Source organism: Astyanax mexicanus, chromosome 1 (genome assembly GCF_023375975.1).
Source record: "Astyanax mexicanus isolate ESR-SI-001 chromosome 1, AstMex3_surface, whole genome shotgun sequence".
NCBI classification, from domain to species: Eukaryota; Metazoa; Chordata; class Actinopteri; order Characiformes; family Acestrorhamphidae; genus Astyanax; species Astyanax mexicanus.
The window spans coordinates 13,464,193-13,489,187 of record NC_064408.1 but is presented as its reverse complement, the minus strand read 5'-3'; the positions used below and the strand labels follow the sequence as shown (position 1 = coordinate 13,489,187).

The 24,995-nt window shown below is 38.7% G+C and overlaps 2 protein-coding genes across 13 annotated transcripts in view; one reads left to right on the top strand and one right to left on the bottom strand.

The window, feature by feature from the left end:
* LOC103046701 (myotubularin-related protein 3) overlaps positions 1-3,901 on the top strand; it is a 30,904-nt gene extending 27,003 nt beyond the window's left edge. For 2 of the 3 annotated variants that reach the window (XM_049467770.1, XM_049467806.1), the window contains exons 17-20: positions 924-1,034; positions 1,312-1,400; positions 1,691-1,717; positions 2,901-3,901. In XM_049467770.1, the coding sequence (XP_049323727.1) occupies positions 924-1,034; positions 1,312-1,400; positions 1,691-1,717; positions 2,901-3,087 (414 nt within the window). In that variant the 3' untranslated portion in view covers positions 3,088-3,901. The remainder of the gene's footprint in view (positions 1-923; positions 1,035-1,311; positions 1,401-1,690; positions 1,718-2,900) is intronic. The other variant, XM_049467859.1, reaches the window with a different exon arrangement.
* A 959-nt stretch (positions 3,902-4,860) lies between these two features.
* The window catches only part of cita (citron rho-interacting serine/threonine kinase a), a 155,581-nt gene continuing 135,446 nt past the window's right edge, over positions 4,861-24,995 (bottom strand). For 5 of the 10 annotated variants that reach the window (XM_022665832.2, XM_022665835.2, XM_022665833.2 and 2 more), the window contains 11 exons: positions 17,557-17,601; positions 16,149-16,229; positions 15,635-15,770; positions 14,610-14,749; positions 12,902-13,103; positions 12,623-12,751; positions 12,299-12,379; positions 11,859-11,937; positions 10,927-11,106; positions 7,948-8,311; positions 4,861-6,821 (listed from right to left, as the gene is read on the bottom strand). In XM_022665832.2, the coding sequence (XP_022521553.2) occupies positions 6,798-6,821; positions 7,948-8,311; positions 10,927-11,106; positions 11,859-11,937; positions 12,299-12,379; positions 12,623-12,751; positions 12,902-13,103; positions 14,610-14,749; positions 15,635-15,770; positions 16,149-16,229; positions 17,557-17,601 (1,461 nt within the window). In that variant the 3' untranslated portion in view covers positions 4,861-6,797. Of the gene's footprint in view, positions 6,822-7,947; positions 8,312-9,489; positions 9,623-10,926; positions 11,107-11,858; positions 11,938-12,298; positions 12,380-12,622; positions 12,752-12,901; positions 13,104-14,609; positions 14,750-15,634; positions 15,771-16,148; positions 16,230-17,556; positions 17,602-24,995 lie in introns of those variants that run through there. The other 5 variants (XM_022665836.2, XM_022665837.2, XM_022665834.2 and 2 more) reach the window with 4 other exon arrangements.

Genomic DNA, 24,995 nt, shown 5'->3' with positions numbered 1-24,995 from the left:
TCTATAATTAATTATAACATTTTGTGGCTTTGTGTGGGTTGAATAATTGTGGTTTTGAGAAATTGGTAAAAACATAGTAAAGTAAAAAAAATAAAATAATATTTATTCACCAATAAAGTGAATAAAATGGGTAGACTTGTGCACGATCACTGTGAGATTAGAGGACTGCAGAAATTAGATTTTTTTTTAAGTAATCTGATCAACAGGTTCACATGCACATGGGTAATCAGATAATGGGAGAAAACTAAACTGGGTTTAGTCAGACAATAATCTGATTCTTACTTGGCAACCAGCCAATAATCTAGATTCTAGATTCATAGAAGCATTCAACATAAACTTCCAATGATCCTCTTTGTCACTTTACTATTGTTAAAGGTTTTAAATGCTACAGCTTTCTTTATATTGCTGCAAAACCAGGGAAAAGGCTAGGCTCTGAGTGGTACGCCGGTCTAAAGTGCTTCCACTGTAATAGGGAGATTGCTGGTTTGAATCCCGGTCATGCAGCTTGCCATCAGCTGCCAGAGCTCTGAGAGAGCACACTTGACAATTGACCTTGCTCTCTCTGGGTGGGTAGATGGCGCTCTCTCCCCTCATCACTCCTAGGGTGATGTGGATCAGCACAAGGCGTCTGTGAGCTGTGAGTCTATGAGATGTATTGAAACCGAGTTGCTGAGCAATGTTGAATAAGCAGCAGTTGGACAAGAGGCAGTGGCTGACTTCACATGTATCGGAGGAGGCATGTGCTAGTGTTCACCTTTTTTAGGGCTGCTTGAAAGCCAAATAGAAAACTCCTGTTTGACTGTTAAAGACCTTTTGCAGACTCTGAAGTGGTGGTGCACTGTTCCACTGTGCGTTGAGTCCAGCATAAATATGGCCGTAGAAGTACTTGACCTAGTTTTTTTTCTCTTTTTCTCTTTCTGCAGACGCCTGTACCCGACCGAGAGAATAACGTTGAGGGTGTGTGTCTGTCTCGCTGCAGCACAGACCTCTTCTCTGAGAACAGCTGGGAACAGGATGAGCAGCATGACAAGCAGGTGAATGGAGGCTAGAAAATAATGAAGGGTTGTCCCAATTCTTAGGGGGAGGATTTCACTCTTTCCCCTTTTTCTAACTCTGTTCTAAAGAGTAAGGGTACAAAAGAGAAATGGGACTGGGCCAAAGTGTCTAATTAAACCACAATTAGTCACATATCTGCCAGAGACAGAACTGCATACAGAGATTTGCAGCAATATAGAGGGTGTATATTTTATTTTATTTTTTTGTCAGTGAAACTATGCTTGGTTCCTAATTTAACACTTTTGTAATCATTAGGTATCAAGGTGGTATCCAGGTCACCAATCACCCCTCTGTTATGGCTGTGAGAGCAAGTTTTGGCTGGCTGCCAGAAAACATCACTGCAGGTAAAAATGCACATGCCTGTTTCTCGTTGTCTGTTTTGTATGTGTACTCTTTAACTTGGTCTAAAGCACAGCACTCTTACTCAGTCTCCAGCCTTGGCCACTGTAAACTGGGCCTTCAGTTCAGATGATGCTCCACAGTTCATTAGGGCAGTTTTGACTCCAGGATGAAGGTCTTAAGATCTAAGATGTGGTGTTCTCATTTAGTTCAGAGCTTCTGCTGTCCTCTCAGAGATCTCTCTTTCTCTCTGACTTTTCATCCTGTCCTCTGTCTCCTCCCTTTTTCACAACAGTGCCAGTGAACCTGTAGAGGAAGCCTGGTGAGACTCCCCTCTCCCCTCTATTATTTCACTCATCTGCTGTATTCGTCCATTCGTCTGTCACTCTGTTCCTTTCCATTCCATCTTTGATCTGATTAAGTCTCTGTAGGTCAGCTGTGTACACACAGATTTACCAGTTTCATTCGCAGTAAATAGCGGTTCATATACTCAACTGGTCAAAGTTTTAGAACAGCCCTTCTGCTTTTTTTATTGTCTCATGTTAGCAATGACTTTATTACTGCACTTCACCTGTCAGACCTCTAATTCCTCTCTTCTCTGCTGAAACTGAGACTCAATCATGTTAAGCTGAGCTAAAGGCTAAAGCTGTTGCCATGTGGGTCAGCCAGACGTGACTCTTCCTGTAACAGTTTTCTCCCGTTTCTAAGAGTCTTTTGAAGGTGTAGGAAACAGTACTTTCTGCACTCTGGCTTCATCTCTTAATTTATCTAACGAAAAGACTTCTACTTTTAATAGTTACAGAGTTCTGTGTTACTGTCTTTTTCTAGTTATTATGATAAGTGTGAATATGATGTGTGTAAGTGTGTAAATGCTGCAGTAGAGAGTAACAGCTGTAACTCCATCTGTTCCAGCACTGCTTTACCACAAAGACTTTGTAAATTTTACATTTTTCATCTATTTCAAAAACATTTAGTTTTATTTCTACAGACCAGCTATAAGGTGTTAATCAACGACTTGTCTCCTAAAAATGACATCTAACTTTTTTTTCGCTGTTTTATTTTTTATTTGTTTTATTTTTTAACAGTATATATATATATATATATAATTTTTTTTTGAGTTCACTGGATTTTGTACAATTTCAGGTTATTCATTGGACCTTAAGAGCTTACGTGTCAAAAATAAACAGGGAAAAAAAACAAGGGTGTTCTAAAACTTTTGACCAGTGGTGCATATGCTTTAGGCATGCATTGTGCTTGATGCCATTAGCTTGAATCGTGGGGCTATTAGCTTCCATTATTTGTTAGCTACATTAACCTCGTATCTCCAGTGTGGGGGGGAAAAAAAAAAGAAGCATCAAACTACATAATCCAAACACAAGTCTTGTGTGGATAAGATGAAAGGCTGAAAGGAAACTTGATTAAGTAAATAAATGTTTCAAATTTAAATAGTTTCACTTCATTGTACTGAATTAATCTAAGCACCTCTTCCCTTTTCCCCTCTGTAGGAACTGTGGGAACATGTTCTGCGCGAGCTGCTGCGACCAGAAGGCCGTGGTGGCCAGTCAGCAGCTGTACGAACATAACCGCACGTGCCAGGCCTGTTACGGCCACCTGCGGCCCTCCGCCGTGCCCCCCGCGCTGCCCCCTGCTGACCTGGAGCTGGAGAAACCCATTACTGCCAGTTCCAACTAGAACTGTCTGCTGATCTGCTGTCCTGAAGAAATCTTCACTTATGAAAGCATTTATACATGGAACAGGATAAAGAGCTTAGAATAGTGGGGGTGTAGCTTCAGGATGGTGCCACTCCTTTAACAAGTTCCTTTAGCCATGTGGAGTCAGTTTAGGATCGAGGTCCGGAGTTACGAATCTGGTAACGAGGCATCACAGTTAGCATAATTTATTATTAATATTAATAGAAATATCCTGTTTATTGGTCTTGAACTCTTGATGAACTTGATAAATGGATTTACCTGGGCTGTTTTTTTTTTTTCCTTTTCTTTATTAAGCTGTGCAAACACAGGCATTTAAGTATGCACAATGCTGCATATGGACCTGTGCACGTCTGCGCAGCTGCTCTCATGTGAATAGGAAATGTCTGTATATAATGCCATGTGTACAGTCAATTGAGAGAGAGCTGTATATTCTTGAATTTGATTGATGATGGACTCTAAAGATGAGATTCTGAAGCTTTTCCCAGATTCAAGTGATGAGCATCTTCACTGGATGCACAGCTGGATGAACCGAGCACGCCTGGCCACGAGGGTCACAGTGAGACGAACAAGAGCAGATCTCTCGCGTATGGCTCGCTACCGTCTCAAATGTGTTTCGCGACGCTTCGCTGCCTGTAGGATGCAAGACGTGTCTGTTGGTGTGTGTCTGTGAAGGCTCATCACACTCTTTCCTCTTCTCTTTCCTCTTCCGTACTGCTGCTGCTGCTTTTGGAGTCTGTGGAACTCAGAATCTTTGGGTGAATGAAATAAAAAGCACAACACACTGCCAAGCCAAACCTGGTGGTCTCTGAGCATGCTTCACTGTATCAGAATGGTTTCTCAAAGCTTCTTTGAGAGCTGAACCAGGCTGAGTAGCGCACACAACAGTGAGTGGGGTTACAAATGATGAGACCGCATGAAACTAAAGGATCTAGCAGTAAGTGTGTGTAAATACTCTGAGATGTCAAGTAGCAAAATACAAATACTTACCGTATTTTTGCACTAAAATGTGCACTTTTCTCACATATAGTCAGTGTGCCTTTTAATCCCGTGCACCTTGTGTTTGAATTCTACCAATCAGGTATTAAAGAGCAGTAAAGCCACTCCGCTGAAGTACAGCGTTATACAGGAGTTTCAGTTTAGCCACTAAACGCGCTAAGGGCAAGTTTTTTCACCGTTCAGAGGTGAGAATTATCGGCCTGTAGCGTGCTGCTAATTATGGCTAGCACTGCTGGAGCAGCATTAGCATTAGCCACGCTAAAAGCTAGCTCTTTTGCCTTTCAGATGTGAGCATGTTGGACTGTAGCAAGGGGACAAATTGCTGCACAACGATACATATTAAGTCTAAAAACAGGTTGTCTGATAGGTGCTGGGGCCATTTTCTGGCTATAACAGCTTTTTTCTGGTTACCCGAGCAACCGTGGTGCTGCTAATGGTGCTGATACAAGAGCTACTTCGAACATTGTGATTTTAAAATGACAAACTTTGTCTTTATCTTTGCGTTCAGGCAGTGTTAAACCAAAGAAATGCAGAGCTGGTAAGATAAAAGATTCATCCACTCTGAACAGAACACCACAATTCATGTTTTAAAAGTATTGTTTAGCATGCCTAGAGCAATTACACATTCTCAATAAATGCATTCTAAAGCACCATAAAGTGTTATGCACTGTGGAAGTATTTTAAACGTTTTTATTAAAAAAAAACTGACAGGTAAGACACACTGAAGGACAGAAATGAGAGGCGACAAACTCCAAAGAAAGATAGAGCTTCTTTTAATAGTAGTTATAGTTGATGTGATTTGACATTTAAAAAAAGACTACAAGGAAAGCTAGTTCTCTGGTCAGCAGTAGTCAGACATCAGCGTTAAGAGCACAAAAGAGGAAGTGCGTCAAATGACGAGGAGAGGAAAGGAAACGAGAGGCAGAAACGTAACGAATGACCGATATGGTTTGTTCTTTTTTTTGTTTGTTTTTGTCTTTTTTTTATTTTCTTCCTCACATAGTTTTACATGCTACAGAGTGAGACTGCACTGCACGAATGGCTATCATAGTGTGTGTGTGTGTGTTTGGTGTTTGACCCAGCACTGTTGGAACGGTATCACTGAGAAAGTCACTATGGAGAAATCGTAATATTCTGCAGGCCACTCGTTGTACATGGCACTTCAGTAGACCATTCATTCCAATAGAAATACTACTCTGTTCATATTTCTGCTAGTCATTCATTCTGATCCTGAGGGTCAGTGGTCGCGCTGGCTCGAGCGATGCAGCCAGGACCGTCCAAGCACGACGGGCACCTCGGTAGGGGAGCTGCCGCCATTCGTTGCATTTTCCTGTGCCACATATACATATATACTGTATATAAAAAGCTAACAATCCTTGTCGTAATGCTTAATCTTCTTCTGGAGCTCCGAGAACCAAACAAAACTAACGAAACGAACTGAAAGTAAACAGTTAAACACTCTATAGATACATATCTTACAGCTTACAGGATGGAGCTCTTATGGTAGCAAAACATGGTAGAAATATGCTCAATTTATACGATTCCGTAGCCGACCGATACGCAGACGTCGCTTTTAAGACGGGATGATCACATACACCAGCCGGATTCCGAGCGAAATGTTGCACTTCGAAGCAGAACGCGTGGACATCGTACGTGGTCCTCATATTTAGCGTTATTTTTTTATTTATTTTGTTTTAGACATTCAAGAACGCGATTTTACAAACGAGCGTCTCGCTTTTCTTTTCGTTAACAAAAATAGACACGGCTTAACCAGCCTTAGTATTCCCTTTTATAGTGTTTTAAAAAAAAAAAAAAAGAAGAGAAAGAAAGATAGGAAGAAAGAAACATCAGCTTATATACAAAGACATCCTGAAGTATTACAAAGTCCCTGTTCTTGTAACAGGGCCAGCAGGCTGTTGGACGGACATTGTGGGTAGTGCAGAGAGAGAAAGAGAGAGAGTAGGACGGAGAGAGACATGAAAAAAGACTTAAAAAGAGAGAGAGAGAAAGATAAAGAGAGACAGATACATCAGATGTGCAGAACCTGGCTTTTACCAAAAGCATTGTGGTGTTTTTTAAAGATCATCTGCAAGATCAGAGAGAAAAAGAAGAGGAGAGAAAGCGTTAATACTGATGCTCTCGCTCCACCTTCCTTCACCATCTCAAGATGATCTTCGTGCCACATCACTTTCAGAAAACCTGATTCAGGTTGAAAAAACGAAAAAAAAGAAGAAGAAAAAAGGGGGAAGAAAAAGGACAGATAAATCAGACAGACAAACAGAAAAAAGAGTAAAGAAGAGTAAAGAGGCGAATACGTCATCTTCCTCCGTTCATAAAGTACAGACAGCTGATGCGGAACGCTGGAATATATCCTACATCCAGTTTTCCACATCAAACCAGGAATGTGGGATCATGTAACCGAGCCACCGTTCCCAGGTAGTTTAGAAGTGTTAGTAGGACTACACACTGCTGGCCAGATGGGCGTTAATGAGCTAATCGATGTTCTATTATCAGTAAGGCCGTCTACAGTGAGAGATTGTGCTGTGGCTGCTAATGCTGTGCAGGGGTTTCACTGGTTGGTTGCCTCTCTGCTCTACCGAGGGTTAGTGGACCAGGTCACATGACTTACTATGTACTTCTTATTACATTAACTGTCCAGGAGTGTGCAGGGTTTGTTTCTCTCTTCTGATTGCCTCACACTGATGATTGATCCCATACCTGCGAGCACAAAACACACAGAGAAACACAAGCATTAATATTCAGTGATGCAGCATTTAGAATTAGGTCTAACCAGAATCTCTGGGTCAATCAATCAATCAATCAACCTTTATTTTGGCTCAGAAGTACATTGAGGGCAACCCTCATTTTCAATGTAGCCGAGCATTTACAAAAACAGGGATTGACATGACAAGGAAAATAATAACTAAATTTAATCATTTTAATAAAAAATACAAATAGAATTAGAATAAAAATTATAATAATTATAATAAAACTTGGTTTAAGGAAGTCAAGGGCAGTGCTAAACTGCTGTAGGTTTATGACTGTAGACATTAATTAGTCATTTGTTTGTGACATCAAAAATCAATGAAAACAAAAGATTCATTAAATTAAGATTTTACTGCTTAAATTCCACATAATGTAGAATCTAGGAATGGGAGAGAAATATTGAATTGGATTTTAAATAACAAATGTTTTTATTTTATTTAAATGTTTTATTTCAGCTGAGACTGAAGACTAGTGCATGCCTCCTCCGATACATGTGAAGTCAGCCACTGCCTCTTTTCAAACTGTTGCTGATGCAGCATTGCTGAGTAGCATCTAAGTGCACTCGGAGGAAAGCGCAGCTACTCGGTTCTGATACAGCAGCTCACAGCTTCCTCGTGCTGATCTACATCACCCTAGGAGTAATGAGGGGAAAGAGCGCCATCTACTCAAGGCCAGTTGTGCTCTCTCTCAGGGCTCCGGCAGCTGATGGCAAGCTGCATTATCTAGATTCTAGCAATCTCCCGAACATAGTGGCAGAGCTTTAAACTGGATCGTTGGACCACTCTGAGCCCTCTTAACTTATGTTCTATATTAATTATAAATATCATAAAACAGTTCAAACATGCCTTACAATACTCATATTTCACATGGATGGTTATTCATTGTTGTATTAATTTGTTATCTGTTCAGTATTGTTGCTAAAGAGACTGTGAAAAAGTATAATGTACAATATATATATTGCACATATTTCTGGAAATGTAGCTAGAATTATTTAGGAGTAGCTTTATTATTTTATGATAATTAATATCCAATATAAACCAAACAATATTGCTGGCTCCAGTTTAACCCCAGGTCGTACCTTGTTAACCCCATTGATGGGCGTGCGTGCTGAGCCAGTGTGCAGCCTCTGGCGGGGCTCCTCGAACGCCCGGCCGGGTGACCTCTCTCTCCGTAAGTCCATCACTCTCCCGGGGGAGCGGTCCAGGCGGGGGTCCATGGCTCTGCCAGGGGACCGGTCCAGCCTCTGCTCCACCAGCCGGCCCGGAGACTTCTCTCTCTCCAGGGGGCGTGAGGGCGACTTGTCCCTGCGGAACTCGGTGCGGGCCTCACGGTACCGGTGGGGCGTCCCGGGCTGGTGTAAGCTCTCCTGTGACGAGGGTCCGGCCGCCAGCCGCTTAGAGATGTGCTCATTGTAGGAAGGTGGGCCGCGCTTGTTAGGGCTGCTTTAGGGGGAATAAAAGATAGAAAAGTCAGGATCAAACTGAAATATTGGTGTAGGTTTACAGTAGTTTAATGTAGGGATGGGCAACTGGGCATTTCCATCTTTTGATCTGTTTAACATTTTAATTACACAGTATTCAAATATACCAATAATATGGCAATTATTATTATTATACCTATATTCAAATATACAACAAGTTTGATATTGCTGAGTGATATCTAGTTTTTTACTTTATTCTTTTTTTTTAAAAATAATTTAACTACATTTTAATTCAATGGGGAATAAAATAAAACTATATAGATGCACACAAAAATCAAGTTCAGTCTATGTTTGTGTGGTAATGCTGAATAATCAAATATAAAAGTCTCAGTCTGTCCCACATTCACGTGCAGGATTGGGGCCTTTATCCTCTTTCAAGCTCTTTAGAGCTCTCTGTATTGGGATATTCATCCTGATCCAGGAAATACAATTTAAACCTGCAAAGAGCACAGGTATGCTTGCAGGGCAATTGTTGCAGAAATTCATGACAATATAACTCCACAAATATATATTTATATTAGGGATGCACAATATACTGCATTCACTAGTTGACAATACATAGCCCAAATCCCTGTATTATTTAATATAACAACATGTACAGCAGAAAAAATATAGGTATATAGGTGAGTTCTGATGCCCGTTTGCCCATCCTTATATTAAAAGTAAGTCTTTTTATTTAATGGACAGATAGTAGAAAGGTGTGCTTGTGAGTAAATTAAAAGGTTTTCACCCAACACACATACGGTGGACTACAATTCCCATCATCCCCTTTGTGCATCTAATATTAGGCATTATTAATGTCTAACCCAGCACCCAAATTAATTTGGTAGTTAGTTACTTTCACTTTTATTATTACAAATATATGCATATCCTTTAAACACACCTTTATATGTTTTTGCAAATGCAACTCTTCATAAATATGTAAAAGTGTGTTAATGTGCATTAAAAACACCCTGTGAAAAATCTGTTTTCTTAAACCACACACAACTGATCCCATACCTGTCAGTTCCTGAGAAATAAAAAACAAGGTCCTCCTGATGTGAGCAAAACAAGCTGCTCGGAATCACAATATGCAAACAACCAAACTACTACCAACAGGTGGCAGCACTGACATACCATATAACACAAACACACACAAACTCAGAGTTTATTCAATCATTTAATCACAGCTGACCATATTTTGTTAACAGAAGCAGGTAAAATGAGTTATAAAATAAAACATGAGTAATACCCTCCTCACTCCCTGGAGCAAATAAAAAAAGCGTTCTTCTTCCTGTAAAGAACAGGACGTACTGTGAGTGTTACACACAGGACACATCTCCAACTGTTACACACATAGTGCTCACCTTATAACAACACACTTCTTCTGATCACTTCTTCTACAGTCAACACCCCCACTGTGACCACCACCACTAGTACATCCACAGTAAGGCTGCAACTGTATTTTTTGCACTATTAAGTACACTTAAAATCCTTTAATTTTACCAACAATCTACAGTGCGCTTTGTGTATACATTTTAGCATTCAGATAAAAAAGAAGTAGTAAAGCCACTCTGCTGAAGTACAGCGTTATGAAGAAGTTTTACTTCAGTTCTCCAGCACTGAGACTGGAGCAGTATTAGCATTAGCTGCTAACCGTGCTAAGCACTAGCTCTTTCACAGTTCAGAGTTGAGTATATCAGACTGTAGTCTGTGTGTTTACAGTGTTAAAACAAGCTACGTGGGATGAACCGCTAGCTAATATGGCCCTGGGTTACCGGAACACTCAGGGTTCCTCAGTGTAGCTGTTGGGCAGCGTTTACTAGTGCATTTACTAGTGCTAAGTGCTGCTAACCGCATCCAGCGCTGCTGCTAACTGCGCTAAAATACTGGATATCTAAGGTACTGTATCTACTGTAAATAAACAGAACAACTTTATTCACCCAAATAAACAGTTTTCAGGAGAGAAATCTGTGTAGATTAACATCCAGCTCTTGTCTGACTAATTCAATATATAATTCAATTCGTTTTTTTGTTTGTTTTTTTTTAACTTAGCTTAGTTAGCTACCCCCACCACCACTGAGCAGGGAGACCTGCTGAATTAGAAGAGAACAATAGTGACACCCCTAATGCTTACTAGTGTTGCATAATGCGCCTTATAATCCAGTGCGCCTTATGTATAAAAATAGATGTTCATTGAGGGGAAAAAAGAAACAAAAACTATTGGCAATACTGAGGAAGCAACAATGATTAAGGCAATATCCATTTAATGTATTTCAAAAATACAATCATCATGACAGGCCTAACTACGATGCTTTTAAGAAACTGGTGAGCATAGTTTAACAAGAGTCAATCTCCTCTCATGACAATACCCAGCATGCATTGCATAAACACTAGGGTAGGAGCACAGAATGTCTCTTTAAATGCTTTAAACAAGGGCAGAGTGACACTCTGTCAAGTTATCAATGTGCCATCACATCAGCACTTTATTTAATCATTTAAACACATATGATCATGTCTAGTTGACATAGACGGTAAAATAACTGTAAAAAACAAATAAATAAAGCTTTATTTTGAAGTGTGAATAAAAAATCTTACCTGCGGGTGGAGCCGTTTCTCTGCTGCTCGGAGGTGGAGCCCTCCTGCACTAGGTTCCCCTTGCAGCAGATGACCCTCAGCTTGTTCTGGTAGGAAGAGGCCAGGTAGACGGCGCCGGATGAAATGGCAGGACCCAGGTAGCGTGGGTTAGGGATGTCCAGGTGAGCATAGGAGTGAGGCCTAGATATAACCACATACACCCACATATTAATAAAGTGTTAATAAAGGCCCACCTGTATTTTTCGTTGCCAAGATTGCAATACGGCAGAAATTCACCTGAATACACCTAATTTCCAGACCACCACACCTATCAGTGTAGATATTTTTGTAAGCTCCATTAAACGATGCAGGTGGAAGGTGTGAAAAAAGTGTAAGATAGCAATGAGCTATCTTTCGCAGGGAATAAGGTAGGGCCAAAAGTTCTATGCATATTTTTGTAGTCAGTGTGTTGTCTCTCATTTGTTGCGTCCAACCACGATAATAATGTATTAATTGGTCAGCCTGATTTTAACACATGCAACAACACAGAAAATTGATTAGGTCAAGTATTTCAGTTCTGTTTTAGACTCCTATTTTTCCACACTACTTTCACATAAGGAGCGCTTAAAATCCTTAAATTTTCCACAAAATCGACAGTGCGCCTTATAATCCGGTGCACCTTATGTATGAATTTGACCAGTTTTACAAGGAAAACATGGCGATACCCCTGTTCCTTACTAGTGTCGCATAATGTGCTTTATAATCTGGTGCGCCTTATGTATGAAAATAGATCAGAAAATAGACGTTTATTGATAGTGCGCCTTATAATCCGATACATGTCATAACGCAAAAATACAGTAGGAATAAAAGACATCATTATCATGTGTGTGTGCTTTTTCAACCAAAAAAAAACGTAATAAGACGAATTAATGAAGAATACTACTCTGTCCTACCCCAGTGCAGAGTGGCTCTGGACCTCGATCACATCCAAAGAGTTGAAGTAAGTCACAAACAGGTAGGGTTCTCTGTAGGCTGGAAGGAGAAAGATTTAATTATAGCCTACATCGTGATGTCGGTCCTAAAGCTGGTCAGTATCTAAAGCAGCAGTTTTCAAGCTGTGGGCTAGAAAATGAAGAAGGCGTTGGTCCTATTAGAATATTCCTGAGGACTATGGAAGGTTTTGTGGTGGGTTAAGTGAGCGAAGAGTGTTGCAAAAGGGTGGATTGCTTGATCTAGAACAAACACATAAAGAATAATATTGACTATTATCTATATATGCTGAATGTATCAATGGTTATGGACAAAGCTAAGTGATTTCTGTTTCTAAAGTGTGTGTGTGTGTGTGTGTGTGTGTGTGTTAGTGCTAGTTGTTCAAGGTGACACAAAGCCTTACCAAAGGACAGAGGCAGTCGGCTCCATTTTATGTCATCGCTGCGACTCCTGCGGCCGTACGCGTCCACAAACACTCCAAACTCTTTTGAGATAATGACAAAGAAAAGTAAACACTCATATACTCAAAATGGAAATTCTAGTCTCTCTCTTTCTTTCTCTCTTATGCACAAAAGTAATGTAATGTAATGGTAAACGATGTTCTTTATCAGTCCGTGGAGCATTAAAACATATTTTGCAGAGCATTCTGGGAAATCTGGCCCCCACAAAGAGCTTATTATATGACCACACACACAAAAACACTTTTAGAGGCTTGCAGCTTTTATACCATGGAAACAGAGCAGGTACTCGTCCTTCTGAGGGGCACAGGAGACCTGGATGATGGAGATGGGGAAGCTGTGAGAGGAGGCGGCGAACACAGCTGAGGCCAGAGTCACGTCGTTCTTATCCAGGAACTCTGTGTACACACACACACACACACACACACACACCAGATCAATACAGCAGCAAAACCAGACAAGGCACTACAGGCCCCATCTATCCAGGTGTGATGACTGGATGGATGTGTGTATGTGTGTGTGTGAGAAACATGTGAAATTGCTCTCACCCTCCAGCACATACTGCTTCATCTCGATCTCGTAGAACTTGTTGGTGCCGATGATGATGCTGTAGCCTGTGAAGTGGATGCAGCTGCAGGGTTCTGAGGTCTCGATCTCCTTCCTGATGCAGAATTTGCTGAGGCTTTCATTGTAGCGCAGGATTGTGATCTTATTGGGCATCGCAGCACAGATGCACATCCCATTCTCAATCTGAACAATTCACAAATGTTCACAAAAAACAAGATGACTCATTTAACCAGTAATAACAATGTTTGCTAAACAATTTAGCTTATGTGAAATTTATGTGACATGTATGCTAATTTCCTTGATGAGTTAAATTGGCCATTAAGTACAAACTTTTAAATTGACAGAGCCAGGAAAAAAAGTATATAAACAATAACAAATAATTTAATTCAATAAAAACACTAAACTAAATACAATTACACTAGCCAAAGGCATGAAAACAGCCAACTGTTTGCCATAATACAATGTGGAAAAGTGACTACAATTATTATTATTATTATAACATTGATATTAAAAAGGCCTACTGAAAATGAGGAGGGGTCCTATGGAATCTGTGTGATTTGGCTTGGCCCCTGATATTAGTTCAGTCTCGTGCCTATTTTATGGTACAATAAAACACAGTCTATCCAGTTATACCTCAATAAATCCCACTATTTTCACATAAGCATCTACTCAAACATATTTATATACGGTAATAATATATTTATTTTTGTGCGCATTTAAACTAAAATGTACTAAACTGAAATCTGTACTAATGCTTACCGAGCCCTTATGCTTCAAGTATGGCTCAGCTTTTAATACCTTTTAATAATTTAGTAATTCTTTACGATTCTTGGAACTAGTGTATAGCTAGCAACAGGGTTACCATATGCCTCAGTTCTGGTGGTATTAGAGCTCAAAAGCATCTTCAATTTGGGAACTATCAATACTAGTGTTAGGTATTCTGAGTGAACAATTTCTTTAAAAAGCTTTTAATAAATGCTTCAAATGTGGAAAAAATAACTCAACAGTTTCGAAACCTAACAAAGAATGGGACCCCAAAAAACCAAGCAGGAGCTGGTAAATCACCAAAACCTCAAATAAATAGCACCGAAAAATGAATTTATTTTAGAAGACCCTTCCCTTCAGAGAAGACATCTCAATGCTATGGTCAGACAAGAAGTGGTCTAGAAGTCATTTCACTGAGAAAACACAACTTCATCAGGGCTAGATTGGTTTGGATAGTTTTTTTGCTTTAATAAAAAAAGTATAATTTATAAATGTTTTTTTTTTTTTTTAAATCAGGTTATCTTTGTCTGATAATAAAGTTTGTGTTCTAATTGTTTTCTAAAATATCAGTGTTACAAAAAAGCAAAAACAAAATAAATCCTTAGGGGGCAAATACTTTTTTATGCCACTGTATAAGGAACAGTGGACTGATAAGCCATGTCATTAATGTGTTTGGTGTAACTGAATGTTTATAAGAAGGAAAAAAAATAGACCTTGAAATTTGAGTTGTGGTAAAACATTCCTGTATATTTCCACTAAAACTAATAAAGCTATCTGAAGTTGTAATAAATGTATGGGACACATTAATGATGTGGATTTCTCCACTGCTAAACAATAAAAAAAACATGGTATTAAACTAAGATATTGAGGACTCTATGTCATTTTTTTCTTTCGTAAAGTACTGTAGGTGTTTTGGGTGAATACCTTGCCAGATGCGAATAGGTGGCACCCCTTCACTGCCTCAAAGATGTAAGGGTTGAGCTCAGGCTGAGCAGGCAGATGAGACTGAGACAGAGACTGCTTCACTCTCTTAATCTCCACCAGACAGAGAGCACGCTCCTCTCCTACACAACAAGACCAAAGAGCTGTCAGTTATGAGCTTTAAAAGACTCACAAACACTTTACAGCTACAACAAAGCAGTTACACAACAGACCAGAGCGCTGTCAGTTCAGAGAGTTTAAAGTCTCAGTACGGATTTCCTGATCTCATCTCAAAGACTGGAATCAAAGCTGATTACGGAAGATTTTAATTGACTGGTATCAGGTTTTTTAATCCCATTGTGCGCCGTCTTAAATGCCTTTAATCAAAGTATAGTAAAGCTAGTAACATTTAAATGAATGTGTGGCTATTACACACTTAACAGTAAGCCAAGAAAAAGCAAGCAAAAAAGCATGACTTATTTTAAACCACATAAAACATAAAAGATGTCAATACACAAAAATGGACTATGAACTTATGCCAATGTCTAACATGTTTAATATCATCATGAATAAATGTTTAATATCATCAAGAATAAATCTTCCCAATTGGAACTTTAAAGAAGAAGGTTTTAATGGAAGTACAGGTAAACAGTTTTTGTTCATAAAAAGGTTCAAATTATGTCAAAAGGTGAAAGATAGCTTAGGTAGGTTATATAATGTATATATATATATATATATATATATATATATATATATATATATATATATATATATATATATATATATATATATACATTATATAATGTTGTGCAGTTAGGTAAAGATACACTATAAGGGCAAAAGTATTTGGACAAGTATTGGATATAAGTCAGCAAGGGGTCAAGCTTAAAAAAATTGTGTCCACAATTATTTAGACATATAGTGTATCTTGGTACAACTAAGAAGAAAAGAAAGAGATACAGATGATGAGTCAGACTGTACCAGCGGTACGTACGTGTGTGTGTGTGTGTATGTGTGTGTGTACTGACCTGTGATCATTAGCAATTTGTCGAGTTCTTTGAGAATCTGGATCTGGAAGACGGAGGTGAGGCCGGGGATGTGAGTCAGAGAGTTCTTTATCACATTCAGAGCGTACAGCCCCTCCTCCGAACCCACCATTACAATCTGAAACACACACACATACATTCTCATTCTCATTATCATTTATACTAATACAATTCCAAAAACAAGTATATACCTTCCACAGTTCTGCTAGTTTTGCTTAAAGTAGCATTATGTCTACATTATTTCTTAAAAACAACAGCTTTAAAAGCACACTGATGATCCATTGATTTTAATTGGGATAGCCAGGACCTGCGCTATGTTACTCTTGTGAAGTAAGCAGAAAGCTGGCAGGCACATGGTTCTTCCACAATCTGTGACAAAAGCATGTCCTTTAATGTTGGCTCCAGTTCCTAATTTTCTAGAAGTCTAGGAGCCAAATTAGCAATTCCAACATAATGCTGATTCAATAAGAAGATGCCTGCTTAATGAATGAAATACCTGATCAGTGAGGGGTAAAGTACAGTTGATATCCAAGCGATCATCACCCTCCAGCTTCAGCAAAGAGTTCCCCAATAGTTTCTGCATATTGAAAAACACAGAGAGAGAAAGAGAGAGAGAGAAAGAGAGAGAGAGAGATAGAGAGAGAGAGGGGGGAGAGAAAAGAGAAATAGGTTTATATTTAGTTAATCCTGCACGGAATGAAAGACTTTACACATAATGTAATGTAATGTACACATCTGGCCTGTAGACACATAGATAAACAAGCATGAGGTGTTTGCTTATAAGCCTGAAGGCAGTTAGCTTGAGTCCTGTAGAGAGATGAACTGAAATGAACAGCAGCAGCATTCACAGAACAAAAGGTGTGAGCAAAACAGTCATGCACACAATACAAGACGGGGCACAGGAGCAAGAACACATGCTGCACCAGAAACACTGATGCACATTCAAACTTACGGATATCCAGGTCTACACAAGTCTGAGAAACATGAGGGTGAAAGGGAATTTACAGCACTGTGCAAAAGTCTTATACCTTTATGTAAAGCTTATTTTTATATCTAGGAAGATACATATTCTTCGAAGATACATAACATTGGAATATTTCACTGCAGTCACACAAAAACCTTATGTCTCTTTTTAGCTGTTTTAATTAAATACTTTGATTAATTCTACTAAAAAGATTAATCCTCAAAACATAATACATATCGTCGCTGTCCAATAAAAAAAAAGAATCTCCCTTTTTGTTGATTTTTAGTTTACTACATACTGTGATTTAAACAGACAAACTGTCCCTTACACTGTGCCAAAATTGTTTGACGAACGGACCAATAGAAATACTTCAAAATGACCAGAAATAAACTCTTTTTACATTGACTTCCATTGACAGTTCAGAGCGTTTTTCTCTCTCCTTTAAAGTTGCTGTTTTGGAGATCCTTACTTTTAATTGGACAGTGATGATATACTATAATGCATACATTTTGTGTGCACTTTAAGAATACTAAATAAAAGTAAAGTTTCTGATTTCCAAGTCCTGGATGTAATGTACATTTGCCAGTTGTTCTTTACATTGTGTCTAAATTTCACAATAAACGGACAAAGAGAAATTCCCCAAAATCACTTATTTGTTCTTACATTAAAAGCCTTAAAAAGTTGATTTCTTTTCAGCAAGGCTTTTATTTTCAAGGTTTTCCCCAACAGTGATGATATTTTTTACTTTTTATTACTGTAATGCTATATGTTGTTTTTAATAATTGTAATAATAGTAACAAAAACACTGTCTAAAACTTTTGCACTGTGCTGTATGTGTTTGTTTATGCACATATCACATCCTGTGTAAGAGGATGTTAACAGAGCAGGACCCAAGCAGCAGGCAAACTGGAGTTCATCTGGACACCTGAAATGGGTTTACCTGCACCAGTGGAGAGAGATTCTTCTGTCGTTTAGCTACACCTGCCTATAGTGTTCAACATACAACACACACGGACACACAGGTTTACTGATTAGACTGGATTAGATTAGGACTCAGGACTCAGAATACACTCAGACTAGAGACAGACAGGTTATAGAAAGACAAAAACACACACACAAGAAAAACTACCAAATATTAGAAAGCTTTAAATTACACAGCTAGAATCAGTGGATGCAGATTTCTATATAATTTGAATAGGGTAAACAAACAAACAAGTTTGTACTAGTGCTGCACCAATTAGTAATTTGTGGAGAAAATGTTAATGTATTGGACAATGTTAATTTAATTTATGATTTGTGCTCTTATTCTGACATTCTGTAATACAGTAAAGGAAGTGCAAAGGCTATATCTACCAAACAGGTCACCAAAAGATCATCTTACTGCCCTTACATTAAAAAACAAACAAACATTGGAACTATTTGAAAAATCAAGTTTATTTTTTTTTTTAAATAAATATAAAATATAAAAAACATAATATACCGTATTTTTTTGCACTATAAGACAAACTTAAAATACTTCCAAAAATCGTCAGTGTGCTTTATAATCTAGTGCACCTTATGTATGAATTCTACCAGTCAGGTATTAAGGAGCAGTAAAACCACTTCGATGAAGTACAGAGTTATACAAGAGTTTCAGTTTTGTTCTCCAGCAGTAATAGCATTAGTCGCTAACCGCACAAAGCGCTAGCTCTTTTTCCTTTTCAGAGGTTAATTTTATAGACCTGTAGCCTGCTACTAATGCCTGCTAGCACTGCTGGAGCAGCATTAGCATTAGCTGTTAACTGGGCTAAGCAATAGCTCTTTGGCAGTTCAGAGATGAGTATTATCAACCTGTAGCCTGCTGCTAACCCAGCTAGCACTGCTGGAGCAACATGAGCTTTACCGCTAGTGGTTAGCTGCTAATGCTAATGCTCCAGCTTTAGTGGAAATCTAAGCTTACTGTAAATAAACGAAAAAAAGTTTTCAAGAGAGAAATCTGTGTAGATTACCATCCAGCACTCTGAAATGTAATCTTTTTTTTTTTTTTATTATTTTTTTATTGTCATACAGAATCATACATGTCATTATGGGACATTTAAATCTTTGTGTGTGTATGTACGCATACACATACATCAAAAACAGACAATAGTCAAACATTTCTGTAAGTCCCCATACTTAAAACTTTTTTTCTTTTTTTTTTTTTTTCTTTTTTCTTCCCCTTCCCTCCTTCCCCTTCCCCCTCCTATTCTCCCCCTCCCACCCTCAAACAACAGAAAGAACAAAAAAAAAAAACAAATAGTGCCCACAATATCAAAACTATATACATACAGGGGGTGATCTTATCTGTACAGAGATATATTTAGTTTGTGAATATGAAGTCAGGTCTAAGGGGTGTGACATATTCGACCCATTTTTTCCAGTCTGAGAGGAATTGTCTCACTGTAAGATTAACAAAAGCAGTTATCTTCTCCATTTCATATATATCCATTATAATATCCATCCATGCATTTATAGTAGGACACTCCTGTGATAGCCACTTCCTAGTAAGAGTTTTCTTGGCAGCCACCAGCAATATGTTCATTAGATATTTATCCCTTTTCTCCCACTTTTGGGGTATGAGCCCAAAATATAAAGTCTTACTTTCTAAGGAAATTTCACATTCAAATATCTCTTGTAGGGCTTCATGTATCCTCTTCCAGTAGTCCTTAATACCGGGGCAGTCCCAGAATATATGGTAATGTGTAGCATTTAAATTTCCACAGTTCCTCCAGCACACTGGGGGGTTATTATCATAATGGGCCTTCTGAGAGGGTGTAACAAAATATCTTATCAGGTTTTTCCAACCAAACTCTCTCCAATACAGGGACCTAGTGCACTTCCATTGATATCTCCATATTGTTTTCCATTCTTCATCTGATATAGTTATCCCTCCTTCCCTCTCCCATTTACTTTTAATATATAGAGTTGAATGTGGTTTTAAATCTGATAGGGCTCCATACAAACACGAAATAATTCTGCCACCGGTATCTGCATTATATGCTTTCCTGAACAAATCCATTAGACCTGCACTCAACTCAGTTATATTTTGTGCCTTTGTTTTAATAAAGTTTCGCATCTGTAAGTATCGATAAAAATCTTGTTTTTCTAATGAATATTTTTTTTTAAACTTTTCAAAACTAGGTAGTGCTCCTTCTTCCAGGATTGTACACAGTGCTGTTATTCCCTTGGTTGTCCAGTCCTTAAATCTGGAGTCCAGTTTGTTTGGGGTAAAGTTAGAATCATATGCACACCATTTAAGAATTGCAATGTCTCCCTCTAAGTTATATTCTTTTATAATCCTTTTCCACACTTTAAGGGTCCATTTCACCCATGGATTCTCAATGGTATTTATATAGTCTTGTAGTTTGTCATCTGCTAGGATTGTCTGTATGGGGATGGGGATGACTTTTTCTTCAATATTCTTCCAGTGTGCATTATATATTGGGTTGCACCAATATATAACAGCCCTCATTTGTGCTGCAAGGTAATAATCTCTCAAAGAGGGTAGACCCCAGCCCCCCTTTTCTTTAATTAGTTGTAAGGTTTTAAGGCGAACCCTAGGTCTTTTTCCTTGCCAAATATATCTCGATATCATTTTATCCCATTCATCAAATTGGTTTTGGTTAATTTCTATAGGTAAGGTTTGGAATAAATATAATAATCTCGGTAGTACATTCATTTTAATGGATTCAATCCTTGAACTAAAACTAAAAAAAGGAATTAGATTCCATCTTGTGATGTCCTCTTTAATTCTTTCATTAATAGGCTGATAATTATATTCTGATAATTTTGCAAGATCTTTTGGTATTGTAATCCCTAGATATTTCAGAAATCCTGTGTGCCATGTCAGAGGGTACCTATTTGTAATTGTTTCTGGTGGGTTATAATTATATGAGAGTAGCTGAGTTTTGCTTACATTAATTTTATATCCTGAAAGTTGACCATATAGTTCAAACGACCGCATCAGGTGGGGTAAAGAATGTGTTGGCTGTGCTAGGTATACGAGGATATCATCGGCATAGCAAGCTAGTTTATGTTCTACCCCTTTAATTGTAATTCCAATAATGTCCTCCTTTTGTCTAATGAATTGGGCCAGTGGCTCCAAGTATAGAGCAAACAACTGGGGTGACCACGCACATCCCTGTCTAGAACCCCTTTCTATTGTAAAGCTATTTGATAAATGTCCGTTGATCTTAATCCTGGCTACTGGGTTATTATAGAGGGCCTGTATAGTTGTAATAATTGTTTCGTGTAGGCCAAATCTGTGTAGAACTCTATAAAGAAAAATCCAGTTAACTGAATCGAATGCCTTTTCAGCATCAACACTCATCACTATGGCTTTTATGTTGTTTTTTTGTATATGGTCTATGACATGTAGGGATCTTCGTATATTGTCTTGTGTTTGACGTTGTTTTACAAAGCCAGTCTGATCATTATGAATTAATCTGGGTAGAAACTCCTCTAGTCGTTTAGCCATAATAGAAGTAAAGAGTCTATAATCTACATTTAGAACAGATATTGGTCTGTATGACCCACACTCTGTATTATCCTTGCCTTCCTTTAATATAGCTGAAATTACTGCTTCCTTCCAGCTAGGTGGTGTTTGTGCCTCTTTCAAAACCCAGTTCAGTGTAGGAAGCATAACCGGAATCAGTTCTTTACGGAATTCCTTGTACCATTCCGCTGTGAAACCATCCAGTCCTGGTGATTTGTTTAATTTGAGTTTACTGATTGCCGCATTTAGTTCGTCTTCAGTTATGTCGTTAATAAGCACTTCGTTTTGTTCATCATTTAAAGTAGGTAACTCCAATGAGTTCAAAAAAGCATCGATCTGGGTCACACTTCCCCCTGGAATTTTTGAATATAGCGTTTTATAAAATGTTTCAAAGGCATCTTGGATTTCAGTTAGCTTGTGTTTTATTCTCTTCGTTCTTGGATCCTTAATTTTATGTACTGTATTTTCTGCTATCTTTTTTTTCAATTTCCAAGCCAATATTTTCATTGATTTAGACCCGCTTTCATAATATCTCTGTTTTAGAAATTTTAGTTTTGTTTTAATTTCTTGTGTAGTCAAGCTATTAATTTCATATCTAATGTTCCTAATTTCCTCAAATATGTTTTGTGCCCTGCATGACTTGTGTTTTTTTTCTAATTCCTTCAGTTTCCTTTGCAACTCCTCCATTCTCTGGTTCTTTATTTTTTTCTTATAAGTTGTTGTTGCTATAATTTTACCCCGTAGAACTGCCTTTAGGGTATCCCATAATATAGGCGGGGAAACCTCCCCGTTATCATTAAATTCCAAATAGTTTGTAATTTCTGTTTTAATTTGTTCCTTAAAGCAAGGGTCCTTAAGTAAACTTGAATTTAGTCTCCAAATTGTATTCTTTTGCCGAGTACCAAGGTCAACGTACAGATATATAGGCGCATGGTCACTTAGGTCTATCGCTCCAATTCCACAGGAGTGTATATTATCTTTGTCTGTTGCAAATGTAATAAAATAGTCTATCCGTGTGTAATGGGAATGAGGAGCAGAATAATATGTATAATCCCGTCTGTTCGGAAATAGTTCTCTCCATACGTCTATTAAACCAACCTCCTTAAAAAGAGTGTTTATTTTCTTATGTAGTGTCTTTGGTTCATTGGTTTTTCCACTAGAAGAATCCAACTTAGGTTGTAGGTGTGTATTTAAGTCTCCTCCGCATATTAAAATTCCTTCTGTTTTCGTTACCATAATATTAGTAATCTTCTGGAAGAAACTAAAGTCACTTCCTGGTGGTGCATAAATATTTAGTAAGGTGACTGGTTGTCCCTCTACCTTTCCCTGTACTAAAATAAATCTGCCCTCTTTATCCCCCATTTCCATTTTTTTCTCAAAATGTAACTTACTTGATATAAGAATAGCAACTCCTCTCCTATGTCCAGATTTATATGAGGAGAAAAATAAATGTGTAAAGCCCATCCCCCTTAATTTTCCATGTTCCTTATCATTTAAGTGAGTTTCTTGTAGATACACTACATGGGCTTGTTCTTTCTTCATTTTAGATATAATTTTCTTCCGTTTAATAGGGTTTAGCAGCCCATTTACATTGAAAGAAATAATCTTTACCTTATTACTAGCCATATGTGTTTACAGACTGGTGGCCAATTATACTCACAGACATAGAACTTGGTTGATCCACCCCCTGAATAAAAAGAGAAAAAGCAAACAAAAAGAAAACCAATAACAGTGAAACTCGAACATGAACTTGAGTCTGGTTCCAAGGCTGGGGTCTCAAATAATAGACCCTATATGGGGCTGGGAAAAACATCCAGCCGTGGGGGAAAGCCTCTACCATCTGTGTGTAGAGGGCCCCCACCGAAGCAGTCCCAACAAAAAGAGAAAAAAAACTGTCCATTAACTCCCATGTATTCCTCCCATGTATTTTTACGATATTAGTAGGGGAAATTATATCAGAAATTATATTATATCAGAAAGCAATATAATGGCTTACTGTACGTAGGGAATGCAGCATATTATGCATGGCAATGACAGGACAGCGTCATATATACATATTTGTGCGCTATATTTTAGCTTGTCCGCATTGTCCAAGTCAATGGACTCGTATTTACTCGCCCAAAGCAGGTGAAGTCTGCCTTCTGAAGGTTCGTAACCTCTCTCGGATATTGCTCTCTCGCTCCTCCACCTGCCTCTGCTTTCTCAGTTCTCCCATAGTTACCCACGCAGAGCGGGAGAGCTGCTCGGTCAGGCTCTCTCTTGATGTAATCACGTTGACAGGGAATCCTCTGTCCTTCATATCTTTAGTCGCTTCCTCCACTGTGTGATATAGTTGCGTCCCGTCCTCGTAAAATACTCGCAGTTTCGCAGGAAACGGGGTTTGGTAGCGTATGCTTTTCTGCTTTAGCACTCGCTTTGCCTCGGAGTATTCCCTGCGTTTCTGTAGTACTGCTGGAGGATAGTCCTGGTCAAAGTATATTGGTCTCCCTTTCCAAAGCACTCTTTTCTGGCCCCATGCCTTGCGAAGGATTTCTTCCTTGGTTTTGTAGCGGAGAAATTTGATTATTATTGACCGCGGCTTATCCTCGTTGCTCCCGGAGGATCTCGGAGCGAGGGAGCGGTGTGCTCTCTCAATCTCCAGCTGGGTGCTCGTGGGTAGCTCCAGCGTTTGCCGTAGTAAAGTCTCGATAAACTCCACCATAGACGGTCCCTCCTCTCCTTCTGCGACATTATATATCCTCAGATTCTCTCGCCGAGACCTGCCTTCCTGATCGAGCAGTTTGCTCTCTTGCTGGGTCACTACTTTTATCAGTTTGTCCAGAACTTGTTCGACATTTTGTACGCGACTCTCCGTCTTTTCAATCCGTGCCTCTGCCTGAGCTATTTTACGGTTGATATTGTTAAGCTCCGACTTGATATCAAATAACTGCTGGTTCGCATCTTTGCGAAAGTCCCGTATCTCCTCCAGAACTCTCGCCAAGCTAGCTGCCTCGTGTACTTGAGGATTAGCATTAGCTTCGTTACCTTGTGCTTGTGTGGAGCTGTTTTCTGCATTTTCCTCGTTTGTCGGCTCCTCTGTAGTGCTTTTTTTGTTCACGTCCCTTTTCCCCATTCTTGCCCCACTTAGTAATATAAACTTGCAATTATTTTAGCTGATTTAAAGGGGCGAAATGCTAGTTTTTCGGAGGAGCCGAGATCTTAGGCTGCCATTCAGGTGGATGACGTCACCGGAACCCTGAAATGTAATCTTAAATGTTTTTTTTTTTTTTTTTAAAGAATTACAGTTTTGTTTACTTAGCTTTGCAGGTCTCACCACCCAGCAGTGAGATCTGCTTAATTAGAGGGAAATATTGCAAAACCCCCTGTGCCTTACTAGAGTAGTATAAAATGCGCCTTCTAATTCAGTGTGCTTTATGTATAAAAATAAAACAGAAAATAGACGTTTATTGATAGTGCGCCTTATAATGCGAAAAATACAGTAAAATGTGTTTTATTGAGACTTTAGCAATGAAGGCAACTGGACGGGCTTGTTTGTAAAAGCACAAACAGTCACTAAGGTACCGCCTACATATTTTAGGATATTTTCAAAATTGCAGGCTGTTCTCTGCATCTCCAGGCATGTTTCTCGCGTGGGAACACAGAATGATCCTAAAATACTAGAGTAAGCTTGCCAGTAAGCTTACCAATATAACATAGTATGATGTTAAACAGACAAAACTATAATATAGTGTAACAGACAAAACAGACCTAAATACAATGCAGCAAATTTACTGAATATTGTTCAAACAGCAGGTCTGCATAATTTCACTTCAACTCCATTTGTATCTCTACACAGGACAATGCAGAATGAACAGGATCCAGTAAAG